At 51.9% G+C, this 15,088-nt stretch overlaps 1 protein-coding gene across 1 annotated transcript; it reads left to right on the top strand.

Moving 5' to 3' along the window:
• The first annotated feature begins 10,472 nt into the window (after positions 1-10,472).
• Prr18 (proline rich 18) lies at positions 10,473-14,427 on the top strand. The gene is given in 3 exon segments (XM_037200374.1): positions 10,473-11,069; positions 11,186-11,292; positions 11,295-14,427. Coding segments are annotated over 2 exon segments (933 nt in total). The 5' UTR covers positions 10,473-11,069; positions 11,186-11,192; the 3' UTR covers positions 12,128-14,427.
• The last annotated feature ends 661 nt before the right edge of the window (positions 14,428-15,088 follow it).

Genomic DNA, 15,088 nt, shown 5'->3' with positions numbered 1-15,088 from the left:
CCTGACAGTGGAGGGGGAGCAGAGTGCAGACAGCAGCACACGGAGGACAGTTCACACCTGACAGTGGAGAGGAGCAGAGTGCAGACAGCAGCACGCTGGGGACAGTTCACACCTGACAGTGGAGGAGGATCAGAGTGCAGACAGCAGCACACTGGGGACAGTTCACACCTGACAGTGGAGGGGGAGCAGAGTGCAGACAGCAGCACACTGAAGACAGTTCACACCTGACAGTGGAGGAGGAGCAGAGTGCAGACAGCAGCACACTGGGACAGTTCACATCTGACAGTGGAGGAGGATCAGAGTGCAGACAGCAGCACACTGGGGACAGTTCACACCTGACAGTGGAGGGGGAGCAGAGTGCAGACAGCAGCACACTGGGGACAGTTCACACCTGACAGTGGAGAGGAGCAGAGTGCAGACAGAAGCACACTGGGGAGCAGAGTGAAAAAGAGCTTGAATTTCAGGCTCAGGGAAAAGCAGTCATGTGCCATGCCCCCTCCAGGTCCCTGGCTCTTCTAAAGTGCCTATCCTGTCCAGTGAGCCAGACTCTAGGAGAGGTGGCCACACCTGGCTGTACATTTTACCATGCTGCCCTTTTGAATCACCTGGTTCTGCTTCTCCAGATGTTAGATGGCTGTGGGAGCCATACCTTCTGAAGAAATCAGAATTGGGGATTCCCCCTTGAAAAATACCTCCAAGTAGACTTTAAAATTGAGGTGCTGTCTGCTCACTTTATGCCATGTCTTGACTGGGTATAGCCAGTCCCAAGGAAGGGGCCATTGGAAAAGCTGGATCCAGGTAGCCTAGCTAGCAGGCCCTGGAGTTCTTCCTTTGCGAGAATCGGGGTGGCTCACAGCAACACTCTAGGAGCTGAGTGCCGCCACAGGTCCCAGGGCAACATGAGCAACTTCGGGCAAAAATGTCCACCTTGGGGTGCAGAGTGGCCCTAGAACGGAGAGGTAGGTTCCTAAATCAACTCAAGTGGAGAGATTCATGGAAGGCAGGGTTTTGCCTTTGCTGGGATCTCGGGTCTTCCCAGATGAGAGAGGATGGGCCTTCAGTCCTGGGCCAGACGGCAGCAGTGGTGGCAGCCTGCACAGGCATTGCAAGACGTGGGCCTGGGGCTGGAAAGGATTCAGAGGGCATCGGGGGCGGGGTGATGTGGAAACCTAGTGCAGTAGAAACTCCCGGGACTCCATGAGGGGGACCCTAGCAAGGACTCCTAGTAATGGAGGATATGGAGTCCGAACCAGCCATCTTCTGTAACCAGGCAAGGCCTCCAGTGGTGGGAGTGGGACTAACCCAGCCACAAAACCTTCAACCGATAATCTCTCCTGCCTGCAAGATGTGCTGGGGCAATGCAGGCGCAGAACTTGTGAGAGTGGCCAGCCAATGAATGACTGGTCTAATTTGAGGTCCATGCCACAAGAGGGAGCCCATGCTGGACACTGTCTGGATGACCAGGAACCAGAGGCTGGATAGCCCAGAGAGCTAGGATTAGAAAAAAGAAAAAAAAAAAATCAATGAAATGATTGTTAATGATACTCATAGATCGGTGCCTAACCCAGTCGTCATCAGAGAGACCCACAGCCAAACACTGGGCGGAGAGCGAGCCCAAATTGGAGATCTCCATCGGGCCCTTCCCCTTGGAGCTCGGGGAACCTCGTGGAAGAGGGGGAGGAAGTCTTGTAGGAGCCAGAAGGGTCGAGGTCCCTAGGAGAACACAGCCCATAGAACCAGCTAAGCAGGGCTGACAGGGACTCATAGAGACGGAAGCGGCAGCCACAGAGCCTGCACGGGTCTGTGCTGGGTCCTCTGCATACACCTTGTAGCTATTAGCTTGGTCTCGTGGGACTCCTTACAGCAGGAGCGGGGGTCTCTGACTCCCCGCTCTTGGGATCCTCCTACTGGGCTGCCTTGCCCAGCCTTGATATGAGGGTTTGTGCCTAGCCTTATTGTATCTTATGACGTGTCCGGTTGATATCCCTGGGAGGCCTGCTCTTTGCTGAAGGGAAACAGAAGAGTGAATCTGGGTGGGTGAGAGGGACGGGGAGGCACGAAGGGAGGGGAAACTTCGGTCAGATGTGTTGGAAAAAAAAAAAATAAGGGGGAAAGAAAAGGTTGGTGAGTGCCAGTGTGGGGAGGAGAGGAACCGGGCATACTGAAGTGCTGGTAGTTGCGGGTGGTGGACTGGGACGCTGAGATTCAGATAGATCCGGTTTAGCCTTCCGTTTTCAGCCCCGGACCGTAGTTTGGAGAGTTTGGAGGATGGCTGGGGGGAGGGACGGAGGACAGACAGATTCTGTGTCCTGGGTGGGAGGGAGGGGACAGGTGGGCTGCAGTGCCCGAGGGCACAGCTGTTGTGGTGTGAGCCTTGTGAGGCAGGCTGCTAGGTAACCCGGTCAGCGCTCCGGAGACGCGTTTCTTTCTGGCTTCTGAACGCCAGGGTCAGTCCTTAGTGTGGGTGGGCACGGTTGATCTGACCCACCTGCTTGTCTCACTCAGCGTCCTGCAGCCCTCCAGTGGAGCTAATTCCTCGGCCTAAGCCAGGGTCACACCTGGCGGTGCACACAGTAGCATGTCCCAGCCCTCTTGTCTTCTGGTCAGCTAACGTCAGTTTACACAAGAAAGGAGTCTCCCCAGAGAAAATCCACAGCAGGGCCCACATCAGGAAAATGGGTGCTGCAGACAGGCCTAGAGGGATTTCATGACCCACTGCCTCTATATTGCAGAATTTAGTGTTCGTGTGTGTGTGTGTGTGTGTGTGTGTGTGTCCGTCCGTGTCCCATTGCCTTTCTGATCCTCAAAGGGTTACAAGTGTGACCTCTGTGCATAGCACCTGGCACATGCATGTCATAAGAAGGTTATCTGGAGCCGAGGTAAGTGGCCCTCACTAGGATTGTCTGCACCCCACAACCATATAGAGCTTTGAGCATTGTGAAGGTGTGGGATGATAGATCCATAGCCTAGGATCAGCCTCAGTTGACTCCACAGGATGGCTGCAAGAGTGAATGAGTGATAGAGCCTGGTAGGTAGCACTCAGTACATAGACCATTCAAAAAGGGTTCAGGCATCTGTGGGAGGAGCCTGAAGTTAAAGGCAGAGAAAGCTCTTACCTTACTACTGAGCCTGGGATGCAGTGCCTTGGGGTCTGAGTGCTCCCGGGATGAGCCACTACCAGACTGAGCAGGTCCAGGATCCAGGTCAGGTTATCGGTACAACCTCTGTCAGCCCGATGACAGATGACAGTCATGGTGAATGTGGCTTGTGGCAGCTTCTCATCCTGGGGCATCGAGTGTAACGTCAAGTGTCAGGAGCTGGGTGTATGCAACAGGGACCAGTGCTGTGGCAGCTTAGGTTTCCAGCAGTCCCAGGAGTAGGGCTGGCAGGATTCTGGAGAGTGACCAGCCCCAGGGTGGGGCAGAGGCAAGCATCTCATGCCCTGTTTGCAAGCTGCTGTGTCTCCGCCCAAGCTGGTGTGGCCTAAGAAAACACAGACTTTGCTCTCCGCGTCCCTAAAAGCTGCCTAAGCCAGATCTTGACGTATAAAACTGTCAGGAAAAATGTGAGGTCGTTTGGAATATTCACGCTTGTATAAAAGCAGCTAAGGTTGGTGCTGGATTTCCTGGCTCCGCCAAAGGCTGATGATGTTACCCTGTGCCTTTGTCCCACCCAGACCCGTTTCCTGCAGTGACCCTGTCCCGAGCCCACAGGGAAATGACTTAAAGAGACTGCTTAAAACTGGGGCTAAGGAGTCAGGCTAAACTCCCAATCTGTGGGGAAGATATTAGTGTTGAATTTAATATTAACACAATGAGTGTAAATTGCCGGAAATGGTGCAGTCGGATAACACTTTTCCTGTCTTAAAGTTCAGGGTTAGTTGAGGTTAGATTTTTGACTGCTTATTGCTATAATGAGTTTAATTATTTGAATCTGAGTACAGAAATGGGGCTGGAGAGATGGCCCAGTGGGTAGAGCCCCTGCTGTGCACGCCTGAGGACTGGAGTCTGGCTCCCCAGCACCCACACAGCCAGTACTCCCCGAGGCGGGATCCCTGGCACAAGCTGGCTAGCCAGACTAGCCAATCGGCAAACTCGAGGTTCTGTGCCAGAACCTGCCTCGGCAAATAGAGAGCAGCTGAGGAAGACACCCGATGCCAACCTCTGGCCTACACCTGCACACGGAAGCTTGCCACACACGTGCAAGCATGTGTACACACATACCTGGAAAAAAGTGAAGTCTGAAGAAAACACCTGGAAGAGTAGTGTGTGGAACAGTTAGGAAAACTGTATTGGGATGTTCTGGAGTTTTCCCAGATGGACATTTGAGTATGATGTGCCTTGGTAAAGCCAAGAGGTTGTGAGAATCATGAAGTGCTTCTTAGAGTCATGGTCTTACTCCCTGGTACTGCCACCTGATGATCACTGCCTGGCTTTTCCCCCTGGTGACTCCTTGTGGAGTTGCGAGCAAGTGGCCTGGCAGGTGTGTGCACATCTGTGGCTCATCTGGGGGGCTGGACTGTCACCACAGCTGGGCACCTTTTTTCAGGCAGTTCACTGTTGTAGAATATTAATTTAAGATGTGTTACATTTGTTTATGTGTGGAACATTTGTTTAATGGTGCAAAGATGTGTTTTATTCCTTTATGTTGCAGTTGTTTAACCCCGTGATGCCGCTGTGTTACTGGGCCTGTCTAAAACGCCTGATTGGTCTAATAAAGAGCTGAACAGCTAATAGCAAGGCAGGAGAAAGGATAGGCAGGGCTGGCAGGCAGAGAGAATAAATAGAAGGAGAAATCTGGGAGGAAAAAAGAAGAAACAAGAGAACAAGGAGAGGAGGACTCCAGGGGCCAGTCACACGGCCATATATCCAGCCACCCAGCCATACAGCCAGCCACATATTAAGAGTGAATGTAAGATATACAGAAGTAAGAAAAGGAAAAAGCCCAGAGGCAAAAGGTAGACAGGATAATTTAAGAAAAGCTGGCTAGCAACAAGCCAACCTAAGACTGGGCATTCATAAGAAAGGAAAAAAATCTGTGTGTGTGATTATTTGAGAGCTGGGTGGTGGGTCCCTTAAAAGAGTTGAAAGCGTAAACAACAACTACAGTTCACGCCTTTGAGAGCCACCTGCCATGGCAATGGGACCTGGACATTGTCATTGTACTCGTTCTGAAAATATCTTTAAGGTTGTGGTAATTACTATGTTATATTTAAAGTCTAGAAGCGAGTTAATTTAATTTTGTTTTTTTAGTAGCAAAATATCCATTTTTATTAATTCCTTTCATCAAGGGGCCAAAAGGATTGTCCCAGAAAAGTAGAGAGTCAAGTCAATTTCATACGCATGTAGAGAAGTGATTAAATTATTTTAAAATTGTACTCCCAACTAAAATGAAACAGAGATTAGTGGTAGACCAGAAAACTACTGAGCTATTTTCTGTTTTATTAAGAAGATTGGGGTTTCGGGCATTTGAAATCTTTAGTTATCTCTTCTCCATACATTGAGCAGAGTTAGTAAAGATAATAGTTACCTGGCGCTGCTGTGCTGAAAAAGAAGAAAATTAACCGACAGTCATCTTAACATCTCAGGTCCTGCAGCAAGTGACATGCATCCAAAAGTCATGATCTTTACATAAATAATCCACATTTTCCTGCCTTCAAGTCCCAAACTGACTCAGGACCACAAGGCCTTCAAAGGGAGCTGAGGAATCTTGCTCTCAGGAGAGCTCAGGGATGAATCAATGCCTCTTTCTGCCTCGTCTCATTCTAGTCAGGAAGTCCTCTTCACTATCTTTGCCTCGTCTCATTCTAGTCAGGAAGTCCTCTTCACTATCTTAACTGGCTTCCGGGATGTCAAAGTCCTGGACCTTTTGAGCTTGCTCTAACTTCTTTAGAGCAGTGAGAGGCGGGTATTCTCTTTGCCATCTCTGCATCCCTTTTCCCGCTGCATCCTGTAGCAGTGAATTCACCCCAGGAATACCGCATTCTCACAAAGACAGCTTTTAGAGCCCAATGTGTATGATGTCAGACCACTTAGAAAAGCTTAGCTGGTCTGGCTAGGAAGTAGATGACCATGTCTTAATTTCCTCAGACATGGAGTATAAAAGCTTTCTTCAAGGTCGATTCACTCCAGACACGCCAACGTGTGCAGGTGGATCCCTGGCTCTCCTCATCCCCACGTGCACGTAGACAAGCAGAGTGACTTCTCATGTCCACTCTGACCCAGGCTGGCTTATCATATTCTTCCTGCCTCAATACCCCCAATACCACCTTCCTACCTCAATACCAGTGCTGGGTTTATAGTCACTGACCACCAGGCTAAGCGTTTCCACTGAATTCCTAACATTACCCTGCTTAGGCCAAACTTCCACAGATGCCCATAAGGTAAGCACAAAACCCAGGTGAGCAAACCTTGGTTCCTTTCTCTAGTTCCAGCTCTGTTTCATGTTAACCTCCTTCCACAGGTAAGCATAAGCACAACCCCAACTATGAATATTTCTTTAGATGCTTCTGGGAATAGTAATTAACCCTGTATGCCACTATACATTTGTACTGTGTTTAACTTTTATTCCAGCAGCAGTTATCTTTATGATCTCACTTGGTCCTCTTCAGAGACACATCCCAGCACTTCAGCCCTCTCTGGACTGCAGGAGGTGGTTGGTGTTGTAGGAGCACAGTAAAAGAAGAAAGGATCGCCTGTCTGAATGTCAGGTACCAGTCCTGTATCTCTTACTACTAACAACTATGATATTGTTGGAAATGTACCTGAACAAGTGTAGTCCGAGCAGACATGGAACTGTTTTCATGAAGAAAGTTTATTTTCACAGATTCCTAGAAATTCAAACCACAGCCTACAGGGACCACCTAACTGGTCAGAAAACAGAAGGAAGAAAGTGGAATATGGCCCGGAGCCTGTGTTGTGGTTATTTCAGGAAGGAACGGACAGATAGCTTAGGTATACTACAAAAGTTTAGATAGTATCCTCTGAATTCATTTTGATGGCTGTGAGCTGGAACAGGGGTCCTTAGCAGCTACAGCCTGGTGCTGAGGTGCCTTACAGGAGTATTGGTGTGAGGGTCTGATGAAACACAGAGTTGAACTGGTGTGCCGGCACATCCTTGTAGTCCCAACATTTGAGAAGCAGGATGATCTCAAGTTCAGTTCCAGACTAATCTAGTTCAGTTCGAGACTAGTTGGGGCCCAAACAAACAGATGGTGGCTTGGACTTTCTATACCAAAGTCTGCGTGTGGGTGCTTTGCTTCCTCTAGGACTGAACTAGTACTATACAGAGCAGTCTTTCCAGTATCAAAGCCTCAAATACCAGAGCATCAAAGACATAGGGAATAAAGCACATACATTATCAATACTGGACTAATCAAGTCACTTTAACTCTTGGGACCTCTGTTTCCTCATCCACACAATGAAGGTATTGTATGATGTAACCTTCAATGCTCTCAATACACTCTAGTTATCAGGAAAAAGCTGCTTGGCTCTGGTGTTACATGCTTCCAGTTTTTTTTTTTTTTTTTTTGATGATGAATGATAACCATAGTTAAACCGAGACTCCCATGTGGAGGTTATTGTTTATGTCTGGGATAACCACTGTTTTCATTCTTTTTTACGTTTTATAAAATCTTTATTGACAAAGAATTCACATAGTATACAATTTGCCTGTTTGCTCAATTTGATAGACTTTAGTCCAGCATCCTCATAGGCCCATGACACCATCACCACTTTCTATTCTAGAACATCGCTGTCCTCAATATCATACACACGTATAATGTATGGTGATTAGCACGTTAATTTTATGTTAAGATGAAATGACAAAAAAATCCCTGGGCAGCGCCAAATACGTATATTTGGGCTTGCTGACTTGAGCTTTTTTTTCTTATCATCTGGCTTTTTCGGGATAGTAAGTTCAGAGAGCGTATGGGTTACTTGTCTGTTGCTGCGATAAAACACCATGACTGAGCATTTTATAAGCGAAAGCCTATGGCTCCAGAAGGTTCCAGAAAATTGGCGTTTATGATGGCAGAGCCAAGGCATGGCAGCAGGAACAGCTGAGTTCACATCTCAACCCACAGCATGGGGCAGAGGGCACTGAATCAGAAATCCTGTGAGGCTTTTGAAATCTCAAAGTCCCCACCTAGTGACATCCTTCAACAAGACCACACCCCCAAATCCTCCCGGAACAGCCACTAGCTGGGGACCAAGTGTTCAAATATATGAGCCTGTGGGGGACATTTTCATTCAGACCGCCACGTGTGGAGAGCATTGTCTGCCTTTGTTTCTTTGTTTTGTGGTGTGTGTGTGTGTGTGTGTGTGTGTGTGTGTGTGTGTGTGTGTGTGTGAGATGTGACAAGGTTGGACGTCTCCCTCCCTCTTCACATTATATGAAATTCCAGGTAAATTTGGATGTGTATAAACTTACGTGAAAAGTGTATTTGTTGACTAATCACGTCTATGCATCATGCATCCCCCATCCTTTTTTTTTTCTTTAAGTTGTTTTAGCATTTATTTACTTTTGCAAGCGTTTGCCTGTGCCCCGCCACCGTACGTGTGTAGAGCTCAGAGGACAACTTACAGGAGTCAGTGGGTTCCAGGGACCGAGCCCAGGCCCTCAGACTTGGCAGCACGTGTCTTTATCAGCTCAGCCATCGCGTCAGCCTCTGCATCTTCTGTTTGAGAGTCACGTTTGATCTCCCTTGCTCCAACTGTCGCTGCTCCCCACTCCCACCAGATGGAATGCGTAACGGATTCCCTAACAGTCAGCGGTAGATGTCCCCTGCCCCCAGAGCTCCTGCCAGGTGTCCCACTCTTCCTGACGTCTGAGAAGAGGCCGAGGGAGGTGGACAAGCGCTGCTGATGTGTAGAGGCTGTTCTCCGTGGCGGGAGATTCGGAAGAATCCTGTCAGAAGTGAACAAGCTCCCCTGCTAGGGCAGCCCACGCCAGGTACAGGAGTACAATTGCTTCCCTGAGATCATACTTGAGCCGGGGCTTCCTGCTTCCCTTCCTCCGGGACCCTCGGAGGACAGGAATGCTTGTAGCTTCCCAGGTGGCGGGCTGCTGGGCCAGAGCAAGCTGCTGAGGTGACATGAAACATCCCAGTCCCTGGTCTGGGTCACCTTAGCTGTCACCCTGGTAACTGCTCACCTGCTTCTCTGGGCTTTTACATGCCAGTGTCTACTAGTTCCTCAGCCAACAGACTCTTCCTTGTCTACTGTAATTAGCTCCGCCTGACTTTGGCCTCTCACCTGGCACTGAGTCCTGTCCTCTCTCTCCCTCTCATGCATTTTGGAGCTTCCGGAAGCCCCACTTTCCCAGGAGAATGGACAAGGAGTGCTGGGCACAGACTTACATCAGTTTATGCCAGCTCTTAAAATTATGAGACTGCCCTGCGGCCTCCGCCTCTGACCTTCAGCCCGAACACCATTCCTTCTGAACTCCCTGAAGCCTTAGGGAGCGATGTGAGCCCGCAGGAAGCAGTGGGCTCCAGACACTGCACGTTTTCACTGGCATCCAGAGCATCTGGGCATCCAGCTGTTTGTTGGTTTTCCTCTAAAGACCTCCCCAGCTGTCCCTACAGAGACAGCTGCTGACACCACCCCAAGCCTCCCCACCCACCCCCACTTTCAATCTGTGGTCACTGCTTACAAACCTATCCCCACAACTACCTAAAAACTAGAGCCTGGAGTAAAACAACAGAAGCATTCATTCAGTGTCTGGGGAGCTAAGCGGCCCCGTGTTCAGCTGAGTTCAGAGGCAGAGGTTACTGCCTTTGGTGCCCTGGCAGGGGCAAGGGCAGGAGGCTCCTGTGAGGAGGAGAGCTCTCTGGAAGCTAGCTGCTTTTGCACAGAGGGAATGTGATGTGGTAGAGATGCCTATAGGGGTTGTGGGGCCCATGCCAACTTCTCTACCACTCTAATGGGAAATGCTTCTGCCACCCAAGTTTCCTTGGCTACCCCGGGCGCCAAGTGTCCAGTTGCCGCTGCGCAGAACAAACAGAAGAGGAGGGGGTGGGGTGAGTGTTGGCACAGAGCGCACAGGCTTACCCACTTTCCCACGTGTGACTGACTCACCCTGGGCCAGAGCTATTTAACGTGATGGGGAGTAGTTTTTTGAAACGTTTGGTGCTCATTTGTAAGTGAACCAGGTGTTGGGGCTGCCCTGTAAAACCCCTTGACTTTGGGGTACATTGCTTTAACTGTTGGATTGCCGACTTATTGGACTTTTTAGCATTGTGGTTATGTTTCCAAGTATTTACAACCAGAAAAATGAGTTGAGGTAAAGATTGGCTCTCATTTTGAATCCTGTTATGGTGGTGGTAACACATCGCCTTGCCTGCAGTCACTTGTTAAAACAGAACAATGTCTAATATTTCCTATGTTGCTATTATATAACAAACTGCCTTGCCCAGTCATAGATAACAACTGGTCTTAATGTGCAAACAACTCCTAAGGAGTGGCATCAACAATGTCAGTGAAACCTAGGTAGCACTGAAACGCCCCGCCCGGCTCCGGGTGCTTTCCAGACTGGCCCGAAATTTCTCTCCCGTGTCATCGGAAAGGCTTTTCTGTCTAACGTGCAAGGCTCCGCAGTGACTTGGTGCCACCAGCTTCCTTGAGACCTAGCTCCTGGCTTCTGGTGGACTAAGCCTTCGCTTCGCGGACCATGAGAAAACTGGGGAGAGGGGAGGCTTGGGTCACTGGGTGCCGGCCCCCGCCCCTGCAGCTCTCGGGCACTTTGTTTCCAGTGTGCAACAGTCGGCGGCGACAGCAGCCCTGCGCAGCCCGGGACTTGGCAAGCCCTTGCTAGCGCGCGCGCTCCTCCTCCTGCCGCCCGGCCCAGCCCGGCGGCGCGTCTCGGAGGTGCAAACCGGGCGACATCCAGATCCGCCCGCAGTTGGGCAGCTGCTGGCGGTGCCCACAGGGCCCAGCCCCGAGCACCCAGTTAGAGGGAGCTCTCGGGGTTGCCGAGGAGAGGAAGGGGCGGGAGGAGCCTTCTCTTGAAGCCAACGGGGCTTTAGGCCGGGGCTAGGAAGGAGCGGGAGATGCCGTGGCTGCTCGCAGGTGGGTGTGCCGGGAGCGCGGGGCGATCTGCAACAGATGGGGAGACGCAGGGGGGTCGCTGGGCCTGTGGGGCGGCTCCGCGCGCGGTGACTGAGACCCGCCCCTCTCCTTTCCAGGACACTGATGATCCGCTTGCTCGGCGGCGTCATGTCATTCCAGCCTATGCCGCCGCCGCCGCCGCCGCCGCCGCCGCCGCCGCCGCCCTCCCGAACTCCGGGGGGCCCGCCGCGCGCCAGCTATCCCGGAGGCCCGGCGTGCCGCCCGCGCCCTCGCCGCCTGCCGCCGCCGCCGCCGCCGCCGGGGAGAAGAAGAAGCGGCCGCCTGAGATGCTGCTCTCCAGCTCCTGGCCCTCCGCCACCCTGAAGAGGCCGCCAGGCCGCCGCGGTCCCGGCCTGGGTCCCGGCACCCCGCAGCCGCCGACCTCCGCACGCGTTCTGCCCCAGTCCTCTCCGGGCCGTGGGGGAGCCTCTACCACGTGCTCCGCGCCCCGGAGGGTCGCCTGCAGCCACAGCCCAGGGGGAGCCACCGCCGCGGGGACGCCTGCGGGGGCGGGGTCCGGGCCAGACGACACCACGCGCTTCTCCTTGAGCCTCACTCCTGAAGCCATCCTGGTCATCCAGAGGCGCCACCTGGAGAAGCAGCTGCTGGCACGGCCCCGCAGGCCCTTCCCCACACCCTCGCCCGACCCTCGGCGCCCACTCGTCCCCTGCCCCCGGACCAGGACCGCGACCCTGCGGAGGGGCGGCCCCACCAGTGTCCCCGACGCGCCCCTGGCTGTGGCTGTCAGCAGCCGCCCACCCGGCGCCTCGCTGATGCCGGGAGGTCTGCAGGCCACGATGCCCAGCCACCGCCCCTCCAGCCTGCGCCCGGTGCTCAAGGTGTCGCTGCTCAATGAGAAACACAAGTACGACGATGAGGAGTACGAGGAGGAGGTGGAGGTGGTGGACGAGGGCCTGGTGCGCAAGTGCACCGAGTGGCTGCGCGGGGTGGAGTCGGCCGCCGCTGCCAGGGGCCGCACGGGGCATCTAGACTCGCTGCCTCACCTGAGCACGCTGTGAGCTAGGTGGGGCTGGTGTGACCCGACCTGGCAAGAGGCCCGCCACCGCCTCCTGCGCTCCTTGCCCCTCTGGGCCCTTGCGAAGCAGGTAGGCCAGCAAGAGACAGGACCACAGCCTGGAACTTTGCTCAGGTGCACTTAGTCGTGGGTGACCCACCGCCTCCTCCAATGCCCGCCGCCCACCTGTGCACCGTGCACCGCGAGCCACCACGCAGGTCATCGCGGGACACAGCAGACGTGCCGCACTGACCCCGGTGGCTGTCCTCTGCTCTTCCTGCTCCCGCGTGGGGAGGAAGGACCTGTGAAATGCCTTCTGACCTCCCACCCTAAGGAGTGGGTCTCTCAGTGGCTCTCTGCCCCAAGCGGTAGCCCACCTCCTGGGGACTCTGCAAGCCGGTGACCGCCGAGGGTGGGTGGTCTCCTGTTGTAGAGCTGGGACATGGTGCTACATTGATGATCCGTCTCCTTCCGAATCAGAAAGATGTTGGGTGTTGGAAAGCCTAGGAGCTCTGGTTAACTTAAGTTGTAACTCGGCAGCCCTGTGAGTGAGGGAGCTTCCGGGGTAAGGGAGCTCTGTTCCCATGGGATGAACCTGGTGGACTTGTGCTCTGCCTGCCAGCTGTGTACTCAGCCACCCCACACCCCTGCACTTTCACACACACGCACACGAAAACACTCCCCTGCCATTTCACAGGCACACTCATGCACACAGACAGGCACTGCTCCCGCCCCCAGAAGTCATGGGGGCACGCATACATACACAATCACCCACACATGCTACTCTCATGTAGATGAGCATTCCTGCACATACACCAATCTCACTGTAGTCACACACACACACACACACACACACACACACACACGCACGCACGCACGCACGCACGCACAGCCACACACGGGTGTTCCGAGGACCACAGAATTATTTTCAAGAGCTGGATCAAGGAGGGAACAGGAATTGTGGTTGGCATTTGCTAAGAATGCAGCCTTTATTTGAGGGCACAGCAACGTCTCCCGAAGGAGCGTGGGGGAGAGGGAGGGGCCTGTGTGAAAGCGAGGCAGGGCAAGTCCGCCTCCTGGAGCCCTTAGAGGGGAAAGCGGGAAGTACCTGTGGGTGAGGGCAGGTGTCTTTCATCACTGTGAAGATCGGGGACACAGGGACTCGGTAAACTGTAAATAGTGACTTTTTAAATTTTATTTATTATTGGAATGAAGGGTAAAACTCCTGTCTCTTAGCAGCCATGCCCTTCCCACTAACTAGGGGATGATTCTTTTGTATTTCTTCCGTGCCTGAGTGGACTTAACCCCAAGGATGAGAAGGAAGTGTTTGTTCTAAGCAGATAAGGTTGGCTATAGAAGAGTAATGCAGTACCTCAGTGTTTTGTTTTCCACTTACCTTATGCAAGTCAATAACTGGTTTAATGTTTATCTTGTTAAACTTTAGTGTGTCAATTCTTAATTGTATTTTAAATCGAAGCCTTACATTTTTAAGAACCAACTACGTATTTTCCTTGTAGAGACCTGTGTTCTCTCTGTCTCTGTCCCTGTTTCTCCTTCCTTCTCGGCACAAGCTTTGTCAAACACGAAGCCTTAGTTCAGAGGGAGCCACACCAGCCACCAGATGAGTTACGAAATAAGTCACTCATCGGTTGCTCTTTCCTGATCCTAGCTTGACAGCTGGGAAGTAGATCTTCATTGGTTTTAAATGGTTAATGCCAACGGGGCGAACTTAGCAACTCTGGTGAAGGTGGATGGGAGTCCTTCTCTCTGGCGTGGACAGAAGGGCTCTTTCTCTAGGCAGGCCAGATGGAGAGGGCACAGCACGGCTTCATCTCACCCACACTCAGTGCAAACACCAGTCCTTAAGACACTCAGCTCCCTGCCTCAGCTGCCTCCACACCACAGGGAGAGTTCCCGGTGCCTCCTAAAGGAGGGACCTCGAGAGAGATCTTCCTCGCTCTTTGTCCATCTTCTGGGTCTCCGAACCACTCTGTCCATCCCTATCCGTGTCTGCTTTGATTTTCTTTCCTGTCTTCCCCAGGCAGCTCTCTCCCAGTTCCCCTTCTAACTGGCCTCAGTTCAAAGCTAAGCACATTTTTCCCTGGTTGGTTATTCACAGGGGCTTGTACGCCTGGTTCTCCACTTTAGAGATGGGAGCATGTTTGTGCTGGATGGCCGATGGCTGTCTGTAAGAAAAGGAAGGTCTGCGCTTGTGAGGTCTCTTCATCATTGCTGATGTTCTGAGAACATTTCTAGTCACTGTGCTACGATTTCTTAATGTTTAAATAAAAGACGGATTCGATGATGTGTGCTGCTTCTTATAGACTATGACTGATAACCATCCAGAAAGAAACCTTTGAACACTGGTAAGTCCTCTAAGATGGCCTCTTAACTGCCTGGCCTCCTTAGGCCCAGGGATTTCTGAGGTCGTAAAAGGTCACTACCAGAAACGGCTTGGATTTTTAAGAATTTAAGAACAAATGCTTTCTAAGAACGCTATCGAACAATGACAAAACCTGTGAGAGATTGCAAATGCCCATGAGAGCTTTATCCCAGATGCACCCCTAAAGCCATTCCACGGGACAAGAAGACTGCATTCCGTGAACATATATTTCAGGAAGACTGTGAAATCTGGACAGACATCTCCTGTTTACATTCAGTAAAACCTTTGCTTCTAACTTCTAAAACACTTCCTAACTTGTAGGCCATCCCAGCCAGAAGTAAATGGTCCGTTTGAGTAACAGCCAGGGTTGCTACCAGATTGCCTAGTAAGTGTGATTTGTCATAAATTCTTGAGTCCATGTATAAAAGAATAGTGAAAGTAAACTTAAGATCCATTCCCTCCTTCTGTCATATGTGTGTGTGTGTATGTGTGTATGTGTGTGTGTGTGTGTGTGTGAGAGAGAGAGAGAGGGAGAGAGAGAGAGAGAGAGAGAGGTTGATGTCTATCCTAGAGGGTAGGTAA

The sequence above is a fragment of the Peromyscus leucopus genome, chromosome 8a (genome assembly GCF_004664715.2).
Source record: "Peromyscus leucopus breed LL Stock chromosome 8a, UCI_PerLeu_2.1, whole genome shotgun sequence".
NCBI lineage: Eukaryota > Metazoa > Chordata > Mammalia > Rodentia > Cricetidae > Peromyscus > Peromyscus leucopus.
The sequence above is the reverse complement of the archived record's forward strand: the minus strand, read 5'-3'. Positions and strand labels throughout refer to the sequence as shown.